General features: G+C 36.5%; 1 protein-coding gene across 9 annotated transcripts in view; it reads left to right on the plus strand.

Annotated features, from left to right (window-relative positions):
* Window positions 1-20,305, plus strand: part of RGS7 (regulator of G protein signaling 7) — a 516,778-nt gene that overhangs the window by 421,570 nt on the left and 74,903 nt on the right. For all 9 annotated transcript variants that reach the window (XM_042976049.1, XM_042976052.1, XM_042976056.1 and 6 more), the window contains 3 exons: window positions 10,010-10,074; window positions 10,918-10,994; window positions 11,101-11,182. In XM_042976049.1, the coding sequence (XP_042831983.1) occupies window positions 10,010-10,074; window positions 10,918-10,994; window positions 11,101-11,182 (224 nt within the window). The remainder of the gene's footprint in view (window positions 1-10,009; window positions 10,075-10,917; window positions 10,995-11,100; window positions 11,183-20,305) is intronic.

The raw sequence follows: 20,305 nt of genomic DNA on the forward strand, positions 1-20,305 counted from the left end.
GGTATAAGAAGACTTACTCATGCCTAAACTCTATGGAATTTAGTTCCACAGACCAAAGGACTTGAAAGGTGCATTGAAAGGTGCACACATCCTCATGCAGCAATAGTACTTTAGGAAATTAGCAGATACCTAAAAAATATACAGCCATACATACTTGTATACATATATGCATACATGTTTGCAGAAGTATTAATAAATAATGCAAGACAAAGGGTATAATCCAAGTGTTCAACAATAATGGCTCATTAAATAAATAATAAATGGATTGTCATGAAATAATTTTTATGAATATTACCAAACAATAGTTATTGATATGAAGTTAGCCATAATATAATATTAAAGAAACAAGTTAATAAGACAACATATGTAGTAAAGTTTGAAAATGTTTTAACTAAATATATGCAGATTATGTAAATATATGCAGATTTTTGATATAAATACAGATATTCATGTGTATGTTAGTAGATGTATATAGAAGGGAAAAATCCGGAATATGTGCCAAACAATGACAAAAGTGAGATTATGATTTTTTCTTTAATATTTATATTTTTTCTTTATTGTCTGAACTTTTACAATGAGAGATAAGGACTTTATTTTTTTTTTAATATGAAATTTATTGTCAAATTGGTTTCCATACAACACCCAGTGCTCATCCCAATAGGTGCCTTCCTCAATACCCATCACCCACCCACCCCTCCCTCCCACCCCCCCATAAACCCTCAGTTTGTTCTCAGCTTTTAGGAGTCTCTTATGTTTTGGCTCCCTCCCTCTCTAACCATATTTTTCCCCTTCCCCTCCCCCATGGTCTTCTGTTAAGCTTCTCAGGATTCACATAGGAGTTAAAACATATGGAATCTGTCCTTCTCTGTATGACTTATTTCACTTAGCATAACACTCTCCAGTACCATCCACATTGCTACAAAGGCCATATTTCATTCTTTCTCATTGCCACATAGTATTCCATTGTATATATAAACCACAATTTCTTTATCCATTCGTCAGTTGATGGGACATTTAGGCTCTTTCCATAATTTAGCTATAGTTGAGAGTGCTGCTATAAACATTGGGGTACAAGTGCCCCTATGCATCAGTACTCCTATATCCCTTGGGTAAATTCCTAGCAGTGCTACTGCTGGGTCATAGGATAGGTCTATTTGAGAGATAAGGACTTTAAAAATCAAATTATTTCAACTTTGAAGTTAACCAGTTTGAGTGTATCATTTTTTTTTTCATGTTTATTTTTTGAGAGAAAGCTCACATGAACTGGGGAGGGCAGAGAGAGAGGGGGGACAGAGGATCTGAAGCAGGTTCTACCCTGATAGCAGAGAACCTGGTGGAGGGCTCGAACTCACAAACCATGAAACCGTGACCTAAGCCAAAGTCAGACATTAAACCGACCAAGCCCCCTAGGCACCCCTTTGGGTTTATCACTTTTAATGACAATATAACATTTCATTGAATGCATGAATTCATTTCCCCACTGTGTTCCTATATTCCATGCCATGAAGGCTTACACCTCTGCTGTTTTTCCTGCTGTTTCCCTGGGTTATATTCTCAGAAGAGCAAGTACGGGAACAATGGCCGTGAATGTTTCAAGGCTTTGTTACTCATTGTCAAAATCTTTTCCCCAAAGACATCTTTGCTGTTCACATGCCCACCCACAGTGTTGTTCCACTGCTCTGTGGCCAGAATGGGTTATTGCCACTCTGTAACATCTCTGCTCTTCTGATGAGTGGAAAGTGATTTTTGTAACTGGGTGTTACAAAACGGAAATCCAGCCAAAGTGTTAAGTGGATCAAGACCAGGTGTGAAAGTGCTCCGCTACACTGACATACAAATTGTCACACTAGCTACTGTCAGCTCACATTGAGTGTATTCAAGGATAAGATGTTGGCTTAAAGACTAGTTTTGTAGCCGTTACGTCATCAGAAGTCATTGGTCCCATCAGCCCCAAGTGGGAGGAATGAATGGGGAATGCACCTCACCTCAAGTCCAGTGACAAAGATTTCAAGGGGTTTCTGAGAATACTTGACAGGAGTCATCTACTTCTGGGACACAATGGATCACGAATTCCAGGCCTTGGAATTACAAAGGGCAAGGGACAGGCTATCTTGTTATGGATGGAGGAATTGAAAGGCAGGTGGCTATGTTCTGTGGCAAAGAGTGCATGTGTAATCTAAGCTGTATGTGAGAGATGGTCCTGTCCTAGGGAACAGCCTGGACAGGCAAACACACTGGAGAGAGAGGCCAGAGGTACGGTCCAAGGGCTGTGGCAGTGATCAGCCCCAACAATGGCTACAGGTGAGAAATCCCCGGCAATGGTGGGATGGGTTTTCTCCAAAGCATCCTACTAAGTAACATGAGAAACATAATCAGCTTTAAACCTCTGCCCAGTCCAGAGAATGACAACACTAGATCACCACACTGGCATCAGTCGAGTAAGAATGGCAGCACCCTCCTTTGTTCCCCTTCCTCCTTATCCTCCAACTCCAGAAGGCTTAGAAGCCCTGGTCAGCAATACTTGGCAGGGACACAGAAGAACAAGGAAGACAAAGAAGACAACCATGCTTCTTTTACTCACAGAACCTGGGGGAGAGGGACAGACCTCAAGGCTTGAAACCAGACATGAATGTTTGACAGTTACTCAGGATAGACATTCTTGTTTATAAGTTGGGACTCTGAATTACCTGAGTGACAAGCAAGAGTGTAGATACTGCTTGAGTTTTCATTCAGGGACTGTGGAAGGATTTGTTCACACAAATAAACTTGAAAAGATAAACAGTTTCATTATGGCAGTATATGTTACATTTGTATGACTTTGGTTGCAAGTGGGATATTTTTCAAATATTTATGTGGCAATTATATTTCTAGTCTTCATGAATTATATAATATACTTATGTTCTTTTAATGTTTACATATTGGTACCTTCATGATTTTCTCACAGACCTCTGTGATATAGCTCTGAACACTTTTGTCATAGACATCGGTTTTTGTTCAACAGAGTATTCCACCTTGGAGAGCTTTATGAAATTAAATGGAAAAAACTAATGCCAGCATTCACTCTATGTTCAGTAGATGTGTGATCCAGAAACTTTTACACCTAAGGCATATTCAGGCCACATTCTATGCATTTACTATGTGGCCATTTTAGCCAAAGTGGTACGTTAAGCCTTCTCGAACTTTCTTCCACTTAGTGGCATATCCTTCTATTAAATTTCTTGTTTGTTTGAGCCTAAGTCCTCAAAACTGTCTTCTCTAGTCGAAAATTACTGCAGAGAGATATATTTAAACTTGAAATTTAAATTAAATTCTCAATAATGGAAAACATTTAAAAATAACCCAGGAAAATGATTTTTTAAAGTTGTTTTCAATATGTTGGCACTGCAGAAAAAAACTCAAGGGTTCTGTTAGGGAATATTCATACTTGCACTTGGGCCTATGTCCATATATAGTACCCTCTGGAGCACTCTGGTGCCCTAAATGATTAAGGGTTAGTACAAAAACACTTGACCTGAGCCATAGTTTTGATGATGCATAACTACTCTCATTTTTAAAATCTCCAATAAACTGTAAATAAGAATTGAAACCCTCTTTCATCTAAGACGCCCCTTCTCATCTGCATCCTATTCAATGCTGACACCCTCTGCTGATAAAGAATGGAAGGATCATCTCTACCTGTCCACATACTGTCCTGTATCTAGACTAGTTCAGTGAGGTTTGGGCCCTTTCAGTCCCAACTGTATTTGCAGTATCTTTAACAGTATCCAGAATGTTCCCCACTTGCTAACCCAGACTTTTTCCTTCTTCCTTTTTACAAAAAAAGACCAGTAGAAATCACTTTAGATTTGACTTCCAAATAACTCCTTTGGAAAAGACCCTATTTAACAAATACATATGGAACAGCTACTATTTACCTGGTTCTGCCTGTCCACGCCTCCACTTTGTTTCCTAGAGAATTAAAGAAAACTGCATTGAAGGGCAACTATATTAAAGGATGCATAACTTCTTAGTGAACAGGCATCTAAAAAAATCACCGTGCTCCTGCTTTTATTTATTAGTTTACCTAATGAGGGTAGAAATATGTTTCCCAGAGGGGGTCTGATTTTGAAAAGAGCAAAGATTAGATGACTGGAATAAATGAAGCAAGTAGAGGCTGGTGCAGGAGGACAAACCCATGGAGCTTGTAGTTCAGGCTTGAAATTTGGTTAAAGGTAATTCTATGGGAAAGCTGAAATTATTTAATTTAGATATTTAGGAAGATTTTTGTCTTTCTCTCAAGAAGAGACATTCTCAGGGGTATTGCACATACACTACAATCTCTTTCACCAGCTGCTGAGAACATGTTAGATATTTTGTTAAGATCAGTGTATTGAGGAGGGCACCTGTTGGGATGAGCACTGGGTGTTGTATGGAAACCAATTTGACAATAAATTTCACATTAAAAAAATAAAAAGATAAAAAATAAAAAAAATCTGCCCTGTCAGTAAGAGTTTCTTCAAGAGTGAGCATGAACTATGGCTAATTAGAAAATGAATGCATCATGTCATTTTTGTTTTTGAAGGTTGTCTTTTACTAATTTTGAGAATTAGAAATTTTGAAAATTACTACTACTAGTAATACTAATGGAAAAATAAAATTCCCATGGTTGCTTATACAAAGACATGCTCTCAAATCATCTCCTGGGTTCTTATGTGTCTGTAGTAATGTTAGCATTGGGCCGTAGTTGGCTTTCTCCTTTGCCTGGGCCTTCATAAAAGAAGCTTTAGAGAGCAGAAATTGAAGACACAACACCAGTGTTTGCAGAGATCTCAGATTTTCTGTGTAAGATAATTTCCTCAGTGGTATCGAAACTTCATTATCGAAAACTGAGGGTGGCATAGCTTAGCGCAATGGTGGGAATTATAAAAGCACCTCCAGAACTAACCTTACAAAAAAGTGAAATTTACACTCTTCATCCAGCAGATCTATTCAGCACTTACCATATATAGAGTTTATCTTGAATTTCGTGAGATTCAAATATCATATGTTATGGAAAATGGCAAAAAATGTCCTGGAAATCAGGACTGTACCAGAGGGCTCTGATTGTCTTGATGGTATCATAAGAGTTGCTAATAATCCTGAAATAACTTAAGGAACATTATTTGTCAGTGACAGAGCTGCTGTGACCTCCGCACTCCCTCTGGCACCCATCCTGTAAATCTGTTGCCCAGGTGGGCTTCCCCTGGCAGCAAGGACACGGAGTCCTCAGAAAAATGGAATTAAAAAGTCATCATATTGTAGTTAGGGAAGATGTTACAGCTTTCTCTCTCCTAGTGGAAAAACAGCTGATGATTCTGAAATGTAGTAAAGGAGATGCCAAGAAGCCTTCAGTTTACAATAAGAGATTCTTTCAGTTGACAGAAGATTATGGAAATAATCAAATGTGCCAATAATGATTCCTTCTTCATGCAGTTCCTTTTAAAAAAATGGTGTTATCTGTGTCTCTAGATGTTAAAGCTCATTTGATGTGTTATTTAAAAGGCTTTATTTTCCCTCTTATTTAATAAAAATAAAGAAAATTTCTAAACATATATTTTTTTTCCTTTTTTTAATTTTTAAAAATATAATTCATTGTCAAATTGGTTTCCATAAAATACCCAGTGCTCATCCCAACAAGTGCCCTCCTCCCTGCCCATCACCCACTTTCCCTTCTCCCCCAACCCCCATCAACCCTCAGTTTGTTCTCAGTATCCAAGAGTCTCTTATGGTTTTCCTCCCTCCCTCTCTGTAACTTTTTCCCCCTTCCCCCCCCCCCATGGTCTTCTGTTAAGTTTCTCAGGATCCACATATGAGTGAAAACATATGGTATCTGTCTTTCTCTGCCTGACTTATTTCACTTAGCATAATGCCCTCCAGTCCCATCCACGTTGCTGAAAATGGCCAGATTTTATTCTTTCTCATTGCCAAGTAGTATTCCATTATATATATAAACCACATCTTCCTTATGCATTCATCAGTTGCTGGACATTTAGGCTCTTTCCATAATTTGGCTACTGTTGAAAGGACTGCTATTAACATCGGAGTACATGTGCCCCTATGCATCAGCATTCCCATATCCCTTGGGTAAATCCCTAGCAGTGCTATTGCTGGATCATAGGGTAGGTCTATTTTTAATTTTTTAAAGAACCTCCACACTGTTTTCCAGAGTGGCTGCACCAGTTTGCATTCCCACCAACAGTGCAAGAGGGTTCCCGTTTCTCCACATCCTCTCCAGCATCTATAGTCTCCTGATTTGTTCATTTTAGCTACTCTGACCAGTGTGAGGTGCTATCTCAGTGTGGTTTTGATTTGTATTTCCCTGGTGATGAGTGATGTTGAGCAACTTTTCATGTGTCTGTTGGCCATCTGGATGTGTGCTTTGGAAAAGTGTCTATTCGTGACTTCTGCCCATTTCTTCACTGGATTATTTGTTTTTCGGGTGTGGAGTTTGGTGAGATCTTTATAGATTTTAGATACTAGCCCTTTATCCATTATGTCATTTGCAAATATCTTTTCCCATTCTGTCGGTTGCCTTTTAGTTTTGTTCATTGTTTCCTTTGCAGTGCAGAAACTTTTTATTTTGATGAGGACACAATAGTTCATTTTTGCTTTTAATTCCCTTGCCTTTAGAGATGTGTCGAGTAAGAAATTGCTGCAGCTGAGGTCAGAGAGGTTTTTTTCCTGCTTTCTCCTCTAGGGTTTTGATGGTTTCCTGTCTCGCATTCAAGTCCTTCCTCCATTTTGAGTTTATTTTTTGTGGATGGTGTAAGAAAGTGGTCTAGTTTCATTCTTCTGCATATTGCTGTCCAGTTCTCCCAGCACCATTTGTTAAAGAGACTGTCTTTTTTCCATCGGATGTTCTTTCCTGCTATGTCAAAGATTAGTCGGCCATACATTTGTGGGTCCCATTCTGGGTTCTCTATTCTATTCCATTGGTCTATGTGTCTGTTTTTGTGACAATCGCATACTGTTTTGATGATTACAGCTTTGTAGTAGAGGCTAAAGTCTAGGATTGTGATGCCTCCTGCTTTGGTTTTCTTCTTCAATATTACTTGGGCTATTCAGGGCCTTTTGTGGTTCCATACAAATTTTAGGATTCTTTGTTGTAGCTTTGAGAACAATGTGGGTGCAATTTTGATTGGGATTGCATTGAATGTGTAGATTGCTTTGGGTAGTATTGATGTTTTAACAATATTATTCTTCCAATCCATGAGCATGGTATGTTTTTCCATTTCTATCTTCTTCAATTTCCTTCATGAGCTTTCTATAGTTTTCAGTATATAGATCTTTTACATCTTTGGTTAGGTTTATTCCTAGGTATTTTATGGTTCTTGGTGCAATTGTGAAGGAGATCTGTTTCTTTATTTCTCTTTCTGTTGCTTCATTATTGGTGTATAAAAATGCAGCCAGTTTGTGTACATTAATTGTACCCTGCGACTATGCTGAATTCAAGTATCAGTTCTAGCAGACTTTTGGTGGAGTCTTTCGGGTTTTCCATGTATAATATCATGTCGTCTGCAAAAAGTGAAAGTTTGACTTCATCTTTGCCAATTTTGATGCTTTTGATTTCCTTTTGTTGTCTGATTACTGATTCTAGGACTTCCAGCACTATGTTAAACAACAGTGGTGAGAGTGGACATCCCTGTCGTGTTCCTGATTGCAGGGAGAAAACTTTCAGTTTTCCCCATTGAGGATGGTATTAGCTATGAGCTTTTCATAAATGGCTTCTATGATGTTTAAGTATGTTCCTTCTATCCTGACCTTCTTGAGGGTTTTCATCAAGAAAGGATGCTGTATTTTGTCAAATACTTTTTCTGCATCTATTGACAGGATCATATGGTTCTTATCTTTTATTAATGTGGTGTATCACATTGATTTATTTGCAAATATTGAACCAGCCCTGCAGCCCAGGAGTGAATCCCACTGGATCATGGTGAATAATTCTTTTTATATGCTGTTGAATTCGATTCACTAGTGTCTTGTTGAGAATTTTTGCATCCATATTCATCAGGGATATTGGCCTTTTTTTTTTCTTTTTTTTTTTTTTTTTGGTTGGGTTTCTGTCTGCTTTGGGAATCAAAGTAATGCTAAATTCATAGAATGATTCTGGAAGTTTTCCTTCCATTTCTATTTTTTGAAACAGCTTGAGAAGAATAGGTATTAACTCTTCTTTAAATGTCTAGTAGAAATTCCCAAGGAAGCCATCTGGTCCAGGACTCTTATTTGTTGGGAGATTTTTGATGACTGATTCAATTTCTTCATTAGTTATGGGTCTGTTCAAATTTTCTATTTCTTCCTGTTTGACTTTTGGTAGTGTGTGGTTGTTTAGGAATTTGTCCATTTCTTCCAGGTTGTCCAGTTTTTTGGCATATAATTTTTCATAGTATTCCTTGATAATTGCTTGTATTTATGAGGGATTGGTTGTAATAAATCCATTTTCATTTGTGATTTTATCTGTTTGTGTCCTTTCCCTTTTCTTTTTGAGAAGCCTGTCTAGAGGTTTATCACTTTTGTTTAGTTTTTCAAAAAACCAACTCTTTGCTTTATTGATCTGTGTTTGTTTGTTTGTTTTTGGATTCTATATTGTTTATTTCTACTCTGATCTTTATTTCTCTTCTTCTGCTGGGTTTGGGGTTTCTTTGCTCTTCTGCTTCTAGTTCCTTTAGGAGTGCTGTTAGATTTTGTATTGGGGATTTTTCTTGTTTCTTGAGATAGGCCTGGATTGCAATGTATTTTCCTCTTAGGACTGCCTTTGCTGCATCCCAGAGGGTTTGGATTGTTGTATTTTCATTTTCATTTGTTTCCATATGTCTTTTAATTTCTTCTCTACTTGTCTGGTTGACCCATTAGTTCTTTAGTGGGATGTTCTTTAACCTCCATGCTTTTGGAGGTTTTCCAGACTTTTTCCTGTGGTTGATTTCAATTTTCATAGCATTGTGATCTGTAAGTGTGCATGGTATGATCTCAGTTCTTTTATATTTATTGAGGACTGTTTTGTGGCCCAGTATGTGATCTATCTTGGAGAATGTTCCATATGCACTCGAGAAGAAAGTGTATTCTGCTGCTTTGGGATGTAGAGTTCTAAACATATCTGTCAAGTCCATCTAGTCCAATGTATCATTCAGGGCCATTGTTTCTTTACTGATTCTCTGTCTAGATGATCTATCCATTGTTGTAAGTGGATTATTAAAGTCCCTGCAATTATCACATTCTTATGGATAAGATTGTTTGTGTTTGTGTTTGTTTTAAATATTGGGGTGCTTCCGAATTCGGTGCATAGACATTTATAATTGTTAGCACTTCCTGATGGATAGACCCTATAATTATTATATAATGCCCTTCTTCAACTCTTGTTACAACCTTTAATTTAAAGTCTAGTTTGTCTGATATAAGTATGGCTATTCAAGCTTTCTTTTGACTTCCAGGAGCATAATATATTGTTCTCCATCCCCTCACTTTCAGTCTGAAAGTGTCCTCAGGTCTAAAATGAGTCTCTTTTAGACAGCAAATAGATGGGTCTTGTTTTTTTATCCATTCTGATATCCTATGTCTTTTGAATGAATTTAAATATTTTTATGTTTATTATTTATTTTTGAGAGAGAAACAGAGTGTGAGCAGGGGAGGGGCAGAGAAAGAGGGAGACACAGATCCAAAGCAGGCTCCAGACTCTGAGCTGTCAGCACAGATCCCAACATGGGGCTTGAACCCACGAACCATGACACCATGACCTGAGTTGAAGTCGGACACTTAACCAACTGAGCCACTCCCCATGAACATCTTTTTTCTTATAAATACCATTATGTTTGAATTTCAGTAAAAATATCATACCTTCTTTATTTTTGTCAAAAAAATAAATCATTGAAAATGATGAGTGGAAAAAAATGGCAAAGACCGAGATGTCTTGATTTATAACACTATCTTTTATTTTCAGTAAGTGCCTTCATGTTAACAAGCAGGGAAGATGTAATTAATTTTTTTTTTTTCCTTTTAGCGGTTTATCTCTGCAAGAGAACAATGCAAAACAAGGCAAGGCTGGAACTAGCTGACTATGAAGCTGTAAGTACTAAGGACTTTCTGGCAAAGAATGTCGTAAAATGAACAGGAATAAGGCCTATGGTCATTTCTGGGAATTCTGTTGACTTTCTACATGCCTGGATTTTAAGGACCAGATTCCCAGGGATCGAGCATCATAATGGCCCAAATGCCTGACTTGCTTGCTTCCTTGGAGACGGTGAACTTCTACACACACAAATTCATGGGAGAAGGGAGGAGTATGTCTTACTTGCTAAACTCAAGTGTGAAAATGTGAGATGTGTCCTGCATATAGTAAAGACATCCAAACTTAGAGAAGTAAAGAACATTTACTTTGGGTAAATGGTTTTTGCAGAACCTTCAGGTTGGTCACCATCAGCAGGTAAAATTAATCTGATGTAATTTGTTCCGACAATTGCTATGTTGTGATTTACTGACTTTGAAGCATTGACTAGAAATGGAGTAGTCTTCTGAGGGTTTACATTCTTGTCAGGAACTGGATGGATTGACTGAATCAATAGTAAAAATGCATTGCTTTTCTGTTCCTCACTAAAATGGGCACAGAAAACTCCAATAGGTTAGTACTGAGCACTTTTTATATACAAAGTAATTTTAGTATTTTAGATGTTTACTTGTATTCTCTCAAGTCAATTATTCATAAACATTAATATTTGTGATAGGTTTCCCTGTTTCCTCTGTTAATATGAGGATGAGTTATATTCAGTGAGCATGACTCATCATTCAGAACTGGAGTACACTTACTACTTTAGAGACTATATTTTCTTGACAAATTCATACGGTAGATAAATGAGAAGGGAGTAGTGATCATGAGCACCAGAAAGTCTTCACCTGTGGTGTATTTTTCAGGAGAGCCTGGCCAGGCTGCAGAGAGCATTTGCCCGGAAGTGGGAGTTCATTTTCATGCAAGCAGAAGCACAAGCAAAGTGAGTCCTTGTGAGTCTTTTGGAAAATTTGTTCAAGTTGCGGCCTTTTGTCCAGAGAGGTGCTACAATTAATATCACTTATTATCCATTGTTACCATGTTGACAGAGTGGACAAGAAGAGAGACAAGATTGAAAGGAAGATCCTCGATAGCCAAGAGAGAGCATTCTGGGATGTTCATAGACCTGTGGTAAGCATGGGTGCACACCTTATCTCCAGTTCATAATCTGAGCCTTTGGAAAGTGAAGGATGCCTGAGAAAGTGAGGGAAGAATGAGGTAACCCCATCACTCTTCCACAAATCTTGATGATTTCATTAAGGGAAGATTGCCACTCTCGTGTACGATGACCAGAATTCAGTAGTGTCACGCTTAATTTATAAAGTTGTGCATTTTCCCAATATGACATCACTCTTGGAATTTGAGGTACCTGATACTTTTATACCCTTGAAAGAAAAAAGATTTCAACAAAGCAGTCTTACATAAGCTGTGTGACCCAGAGTGACAAATAATGAATGTCCTTGATTAATGCCACAAAACTGTAAGGAATTCAACACTGGTTATGGGCATTCACAAGAAAACATGTCTGATCTCATATATTTCTTTATATTTTAATAGTATGTCTTTGTTTTCTATATATTTCTTTAAACACAAGCAGGCAAGACATTAGAGAATAATATTTCTGGAAGTATTATTAGAATAAATATCAGGATCACAGCATGAGACAAATCAAGATTGATGAGAATATTTTAAAATTTTCCTCTCAGCTTCCTTCAGGATCAGACCAAAATAGATCTGCTTTCCAAAGATTTACATATATATATATATTTCAATTTCAGATAACAATGCAATTGTTAAATTCTATATTGAATTTTTCTCTCTTTGAATTTCTAGAAGATTAGAATTGAGAATTAACTGGCTTCTTTGCTCAATATTCAGTTTGAGTTTTGTTACTCATGGTGAAAAAGGATTATAAGGTTACATGCATAAGAGTGGAAAGAATATGAAGTAGGATTTTGCTTGCTTATTTGTTTGGTTTAAGCTGTCTTTGGAAACCAGTCAACACATTATGTTTCTGTGTTTATCCACTTTATGCCCCTGGACATCTGGTGGCCCATCGCTAGCCTTGTTCAGCTTTCATGGCCTGCATCCTCCTGTCAACTCAAGAGGGTTGCTCATGAGGACTTATTCCATGGTCCTTGGCCCTCTGTGTGGCCGTGTTGGAGACAGAACTTGTACACAGTTGTTTCTGCTCTGTCTAGTGTGAGTCATGCTTCAGTCCTCTGTGTCTCCCTGCAGCAAGGAACACATATGAATGCTTTCCAAGGGGTCCCCTGCTGCACCCCTTACTAGGCTTCCAATTAGAAAATCATCCTAAGGAGCACCCAGAGGGAGAAACCACCCTGAATATATATAATTCATTTCCTTTATTCAACGTGTAGGTGCTGATGACAGCAGTTGCAAATGTTGAGGAAGCTAATCTGTGGGATCTCTCTCTTAGTATCATTCCTACACTTTTCATTTTATTTAGGCTATTATTTTCGAACTTGAAATCTATCTCTTAGGTTTAGGCAATAGAATTATAACATGACCTTCCTTGGTGTTTATCAACTAATATATCTGGAATGATCTGATTGTGTTGACTCTTCTCTTCAAAGGGATTATTCTCTGTTCACCTCTAAAACTTACTTTTTGAAACGTCTGAAGGATAGCCTTTGTCCCCAACTTTTTTAGGTAAATGGATCAGTCCTGTAGACACATGCCAACACAATGACTAATCACTTTTTCCTTCAAAAGCCATATCTGAACCCCATGAAACACAGAATACCACAGCATGCCACCCTTCCTACCATGTGCAGCATCATGTAAGAATACTACTTACTGGGGCGCCTGGGTGGCTCAGTCGGTTAAGCATCCGACTTCAGCTCAGGTCACGATCTCGCGGTCCGTGAGTTCGAGCCCCGCGTCGGGCTCTGGGCTGATGGCTCAGAGCCTGGAGCCTGCTTCCGATTCTGTGTCTCCTTCTCTCTCTGCCTCTCCCCCGTTCATGCTCTGTCTCCCTCTGTCTCAAAAATAAATAAACATTAAAAAAAAAAATTAAAAAAAAAAAAAAAAAAGAATACTACTTACTCTGTATCAACATGTGCCAGGCATTGTACTGCATGAAATGTTGATTAAAACATAGTCCTTGATTCCTAAAATTCACATCCAGTGGAAGCATTTTATGAACATAGTCACGAACCCTTTAAGACAGGCATGACTGCACATTTGTTTTCTGTGGGGAAAATACAGATGGTCATGGGATTTATATGACTTGCCCATGTACACAAGGCTAGTAGTGGCCTGAACCAACTATTTTCTACTCCATAGTCTGATTCACAAAGGAAGGGGAGCAACAGGGGAGTAGAGTGGCTCCAGTCAAAGAAAGCAGCTGCAGCAAGAGTGAGATGCTCACTGCATGCCTCCATTCTGAAAAAAAGAGGGATAAAAAGTGAGCAATATTGCATGTGTGATATGGCTATATTTATAGGTGTCTTGTTATAGGAATATTTTACTAGTATATTTTACTTCTGGTTTTTGAATATTCTTTTTTCATTCATTTTACTGTTTTCAAGAGCCCGAAGTTAAAGCCATCTTTAAAACACTGTAGGCCACATATCCCTGATCTATGGGCACCCAGCTACCATGTAGGGAACACCGTGGTCAGGTGTTGTTATACAATATGAAATGTAAAGGGCTAGTTCCAGTAGTGTTTCTCCAGTAAGTACTATCTCCTATATTCATATAGAATAATCTTGTGTAACTTATTACTATTTCAAGAACAATCTAAAATTTTTATAAATATATTGATAAATCTAGTTCACATAAATTACTAGTACATTAAAAAGATCACAAAGAATGCCCTTGTTTTTATTTTGGTTTCAAAAAGACTAATTATAAAAATATTAACTGACCACTATAAGTCTTAAAAGTCTAGAGATCGATATTCCCATTAGAATAAAAAAAAAAAAAAAACTCTACTCAAATTTCACTGGTTTATAATACAACCTAATTGAAAGACCTTTAAGTCACATAATTACATTTTCCTGGATTGATTTTAGCTTCATCAATATAGAAAATATCTCTGTTTTCAAAAACCAGAAATGGAGTTATTTTAATAGCATTATTTGTTGTTGTTTTTTTTTTCATTTTGTCTCTTCTTGTAAAATCCTACCATTAAACATTCAATAAAAAATATAACAGAGAACAGTTAATCCTCATGAAGATTTTATTAATTCAAGTATCTGCCACATTGCATTGTTTGGTTTGCTTTGATTTGATCTGGTTTTACTCTGGCATTTACTTAATCAAAAATGGGTTGGAAGCCAGTAGCTAGAAATGTAGTGGAGAAAGGGAAATCTCAGCAGCTCAGAGTCTTTAAAGTATACTTTAAAAATTAATTTAAAATATTATATTACATAAATTTCTACTTGAAGAATATATAGAAAATATATGTAATATGATTTTACTTTTTAAAAAACCGTGAGGCCTCTTAACATATAATCTTTCTATTTCACTTAATACCATTATGAAATAAATTTAGCTTCTCTGAGCATGCTTATATTTACTCCAGAAAAGTAAAGTCATTAACCCCAAGAAGGACTCTTCAGTTTTCAGGGATTCCACATAGAATTGTCAAAAACTAACTACTCAAGAATATAATTGGAGAAATACACTAAATTGTAGTAAATGTCAAATAATTTGGGATTTATGTTAATTTTTGTATTTAATGTTTCAACATTTTAATGAAGCCCTTTCAAGGGCCAACATATTCTTAGTCTGTATTAATAGAATTTTAGGAACTAATTCAATTGAAGTAAAAATTACCCTTGTCACAGTGCTGAGGAACTCAATTTTAGAGTTTTGTGCCTAGTTCTAGAAACCATACTTAAAAAAAAAATGTGGCTGAGCTCTAGTTGAGGTGAATGTTAAAGGGGCAAAGTCAAAAATGAGAAAAAAATAATTGTGGGGCACCTGGGTAGCTCAGTCGGTTAAGCATCCGACTTCAGCTTGGGTCATGATCTTACAATCCGTGAGTTCAAGCCCCGCGTCAGGCTCTGTGCTGACAGCTCAGAACCTGGAGTCTGCTTTGGATTCTGTGTCTCCCTCTCTCTCTGCCCCTCCCCTGCTCATGCTCTGTCTCTCTCTGTCTCAAAAATAAATAAAAACATTATTTTTTTTTTAAATAAAGAAAAAAAAGAAAAATTAATTGTGAAATTATTAGAGAGATTAGTGGCCTTAAGGATAAGAAAACCCAAGAAAGTTTTCTTCATATTTTGGAAATTTGATTAGGTGGAGTTGGAATGAGGCTTATTCTTCTACCCCATTTGGATTCTGTATGACCAATGTGGAAACAACTGGAAAATAAAATCTCAATGTAAAAACTTCATTAATACTTAACTAAATATCATTGCCAACCTTAAATGATAGGAATGATTAATTCAAGTATACTTTGAAATTCATTCACCAGAAATATGGTGGAGAAAAGGCAATTTTCTCCTTTTCTCCTTTGTATAGTGAGATTAGTAATTTTTAGTGGTCCTTCCAGCATGAAGTATCAGGAGTTAGTTCAACTTGGGGCACCTTGGGGCTCAGTCAGTTAGGCATCCCATTCTTGTTTTTGGCTCAGGTCGTGAGCTCATGGTTCATGAGTTCAAGTCTCACATTGGTTCCACACTGAGAGTGCTTGGGATTTCTTTCTCTCCTTCCCTCTCTGCATCCTTCCCCCCTCCCCCCCATCTCCAAACAAACAAACAAACAAACAAACAAAAAAGAATTAGATCAACTTCTTTGCTTCCCAAATCTGTTAGTTTGGGATTGATTCATGCCATGTACTTCAAAAAAGGCTTACAGAATAAAAATACTTAAGTACAGAAAATGGAAATGTACTTCATTAAAAGTTCAAAATAAAAATAATAATCTTAATTCTTCCTGATTTTAAATTGAACAAATCTTCATCACAAAATAGTGAAAATAGTTATTATTTACCTATAGCTTCTACATGCAATGGCTTATTCTTACATATATTACCATTTATAAATTAATTTTTCCATTTACGGAGGTATAATTGACACATACTATAGAATAAGCTTAAGATATACAACATAATCATTTGATATATGTGTATGTAGCAAAATGATTACCACATCCATCACCTCACATAGTTACAATTTTGTGTGTGTGATGAGAACTTTTAACATTTACTTTCTCAGCACTTTTTAAAATATACATATTTAACTATAGTCACCATGCTGACATTATATTCCTGGGACTTATTTATCTTATACTGGAAATTTCTACCTTTTGACCACTTTTACCCATTTCCTTCATACACACACTCCATGCCTCTGGCAACCACTAATCTGTTCTCTGTGTCAATGCATCTGTTATATTTTTTTAGATTCTACATATAAGTGATCATACAGGATTTGTCTTTCTCCATTACTTGTTTCACTTGGCATAATGTCCTCAAGTTTCATCCATGTTGTCATAAATGGCAGGATTTCCTTCTTTTTACGGCTGAATAATATTTCAGTGTGTGTGTATGTGTGTGTAACACATGCCACATTTTTATTCATTCATGTGTTGATCAACACTTAGGTTATTTCCATATCTTCCTATTATAAATAATGCTACAATGAACACGGGGATGCAGATAGTAATTTCAGGATAGTAATTTCTTTTCATTTAGAAATATATCAGAAGTGAAGTTGGTAGATCATATGGTAGTTCTATTTTTAATTTTATGAGGAACCTCCATAGTGTTTTCCACCGTGGCTGCACCAGTTTGCATTCCCACCAACAGTGCATGAGGATTCCTTTTCTGCACATCCTCTCTAGCACTTTTTCTCTCCTGTGTTTTTGATACTAACCTTTCTAATAGATAGGAGGTGATATGTCATTGTGATTTTTATTTGCATTTCCCATATGATTAGTGATGTTGATCATCTTTTCATGTATCTGTTAGTCATTAGGCATCTTTGGAAAAAAACATGTCTATTCAGATCCTCTCCTAATTTTAAATTCAATTTATTGTTTTGTTATTGAGTTGTATGAGTTCTTTCTATATTTTGGATATTAACTTCTCATCCAGTATATGGCCTGCAAATATTTTCTCCCATTCTATAGATTGTCTTTCATTTGTTGAATGTTTATTTTGATGTGCAGAAGTTTTTTAATTTGATGTAGTCCCACTTGTTGATTTTCTGTTTTGCTGCTTGTGTTTTAGGTATCATAACCAAAAAATCATTGCTAAGACCCATGGAAGGAGTTTTCCCCTATTTTTTTTAATGTTAATATATTTTTGAGAGAGAGAAACAGATAGTGCAAGCTGGGGAGGGGCAGAGAGAGAAGGAGACACAGAATCTGAAGGAGGCTCCAGGTTCTGAGCCATCAGCATAGAGCTCGAGATCATGACCTGAGTAAAGTTGATACCCTAAACAATTGAGCCACCCAGATGCCCCACCCCCTATATTTACTTCTAGAAGTTTTATGGTTTCAGGCCTTACATTTAAGCCTTTATCCATTTCAAGTTATTTTTTTAACATATTGTCCATTTTAAGTTAATTTTTGTGAGTGGCTAAGATACCGGTCTAGTTTCATTCTTTTTCATGTGAATATCCATTTTCCCAGCACTATTTATTGAAGAAACTATCTTTCCTCCTTTGAGTATCTATTCTCCTTTGTCAAATATTAAGTTGATCATATATGCATGGGTTTATTTCTAGACTTGATTTTGTTCCATTGGTAGGTATGTCATTTTTTTTATTTCCATTGCATACTCTCTTGATTACTGTAGCTATGTAATATCATTTGATATTGGGGAGTGTAATGCCTCCAGATTTGTACTTATTTCTCAGTATTACTTTGGGTATTTGGTGTCTTTTGTGCTCCATATGAATTTTAGGATTTTTTTTCTATTTCTATAAAAATGCTATTGGAATATTGATAGGAATTGCATTGAACCTACAGATAGCTTTAGGTAGTATGGACATTTTAACAACGTTAATTCTTCCAGGCCATGAGCACAGAATATCTTTCCATTTATTTGTGTATTCAGTGTACAGGTATTTTACCTCCTTGGTTAAATTTATGCCTAAGGATTTTATTGTGCTTGATGCTATTGTAAATAGTATCGTTTTCTTTATTTCTTTTTAAAATAATTCTTTGTTAGTGTATGGAAACAGTACTGATTTTGTATGTTGACTTTTATCCTACAAATTTACTGAATTTGTTGATTAAATCTAACAGGTTTTTTTGGTAGACTCTTTAGGAATTTTTATATATAATCATGTCATTTCCAAACAGAGGTAATTCTATTTCTTTTTCTCTGATTTGGATACCTTTTATTTATTTTTCTTGCCTGATTACTCTGGCTAGGACTTCTGGTCGCATATTAGCATTTTTAATGGTTTCATTGACACTAACTTCAGAATACTTGTCTTATATTTGTCAGACCATGATCTTCGGAGCAAAGAGTGTGTCTTCAGTGCTTCAATGTAGCATTTTGTAGGATACAACTTAATTTGAAATCTCAAACCAAGTAATTGAGAGATCGGGGAAATATGAAATATGCAAAGGATTTTTCTAAAAGTTAGGTGCAGATTTGGAATGCTGAGTTTGTTTTAGGGCATGCTGAGTATGACAACATAACATCCAGATGGAAATGTCTATAGTTGTAGATTTGTGACATAGTTTAAGGGATATTTTAGGGCCATCAAATTAATTTTGAAGTTCATTATGTTAAGGGTAACAATTGAGGCTCTGAGGCAGGAACTGTTTGTCTGTGGGAAGCAACAGAGTCAAAGAAAATTAGTAATTTATTTAGAAGTTTTCTTTTCTTTCTTCTTCCTTATATATAGTCCCATAATTCCAGAAAATCTGTTTAAGCTCCCTATACATTTTTTTCTTCAAATAAATCAGTATGAAGCAGTATTATGAAGCATGTGTGTGTGCATGTGTGTGTAAATTTATTAAAATGTGAAGTTTTGGGGTGCCTGGGTGGCTCAGTTGGTTAAGCATCCAACTCTTGATTTTGACTCAGGCCATGATCTCACGGTTGGTGGGATTGAGCCCTGCATCTGGTTCTGCACTGGCAGCACAGAGCCTGTTTGGAATTCTCTCTCTCCCCCTCTCTCTCTCTCTGCCTCTCTCTACTCACACATGTATATTCACATGTTCTCACTCTCTCTCTTTCAAAATAAATAAACTTTAAAAAAATATGAAGTTTAAAGGTGTCTGGGGGAAGAGGTGGTAGATCTGCATAAGTCCCATAAGATTCAGAGTTGCTAAGACCTATTTGGTTAGATTTTGGTGATTCTGCCTGAAGTCCAATAATAGAAAGGAGCAATGAGGTTCTTGAAATAAAATCATCATAGAGGAAATAAAGGAAGTCTAGTGGAGACTTTCACAATGGTGGTGGTGTTCTGGGTCCACCCAAACTTGTGCTCCACAACTGTGGATCCAGCTTACATCCTTTAAATTGACTTTTGTTTTGTTTTGTTTTGTTTGTTTTTTTTACATTTCTTCAGCTTTACTGAGGTATAACTGACAAAATTGTAAGATATTTTAAAATGTATAACATGGTGATTTGATATACGTATACATGGTGAAAGGATTCCCCCCACCAAGTTAATTAACACTGACTTTGAGGGTTAATCCAAAAAGCTGTAATTTAGGGAACATAGGCCCTTTTACTTCTGGGCATAGTCAGATGTGTGCCCTGAGAAGTGGAGTTGGCTATATATAGTGTGCCACCCTCCTCTTCACCTTGAAAACCCACAGTTGCCTAGTTATACTTTGAAGACAGGACTAAAAAGAAATATTATTTGTACCACAAACTATAAAGCACAAGACTATAATTAAAAATATTCCTGCACATATGCTATTGGAGATACCAACATGGCACATTTTCTTGGGAAAAGGGTAGGGAAACCTAGCATAAGGTCAAGGGACAGTTATCTTTTAAACTTTTATTAAAGTATAACATACATACAGAAAACTGCATAAAGCATAAGTATCAATGAATTTTCACAAACTGAACACAGCCATGTAACAAGCATCCAGTTTAAAAAATAACAGAAAACAAAACAACAACAAAAAACATTACGAGGATCCCAGAGCCCCACTGGTGACCATTCCAGTCATTACTCTCTCTACCAGTAGTAACTTCCCATACAATGTAGATGTTTGCCTACTTTTAATCTTTATATAAATAATCAATTTATAGACACTATCAACATGCACTCTTTTGTATTAAGCATCTTCATATGAGTT

This window comes from Panthera tigris, chromosome F3 (genome assembly GCF_018350195.1).
Source record: "Panthera tigris isolate Pti1 chromosome F3, P.tigris_Pti1_mat1.1, whole genome shotgun sequence".
Taxonomy (NCBI): domain Eukaryota; kingdom Metazoa; phylum Chordata; class Mammalia; order Carnivora; family Felidae; genus Panthera; species Panthera tigris.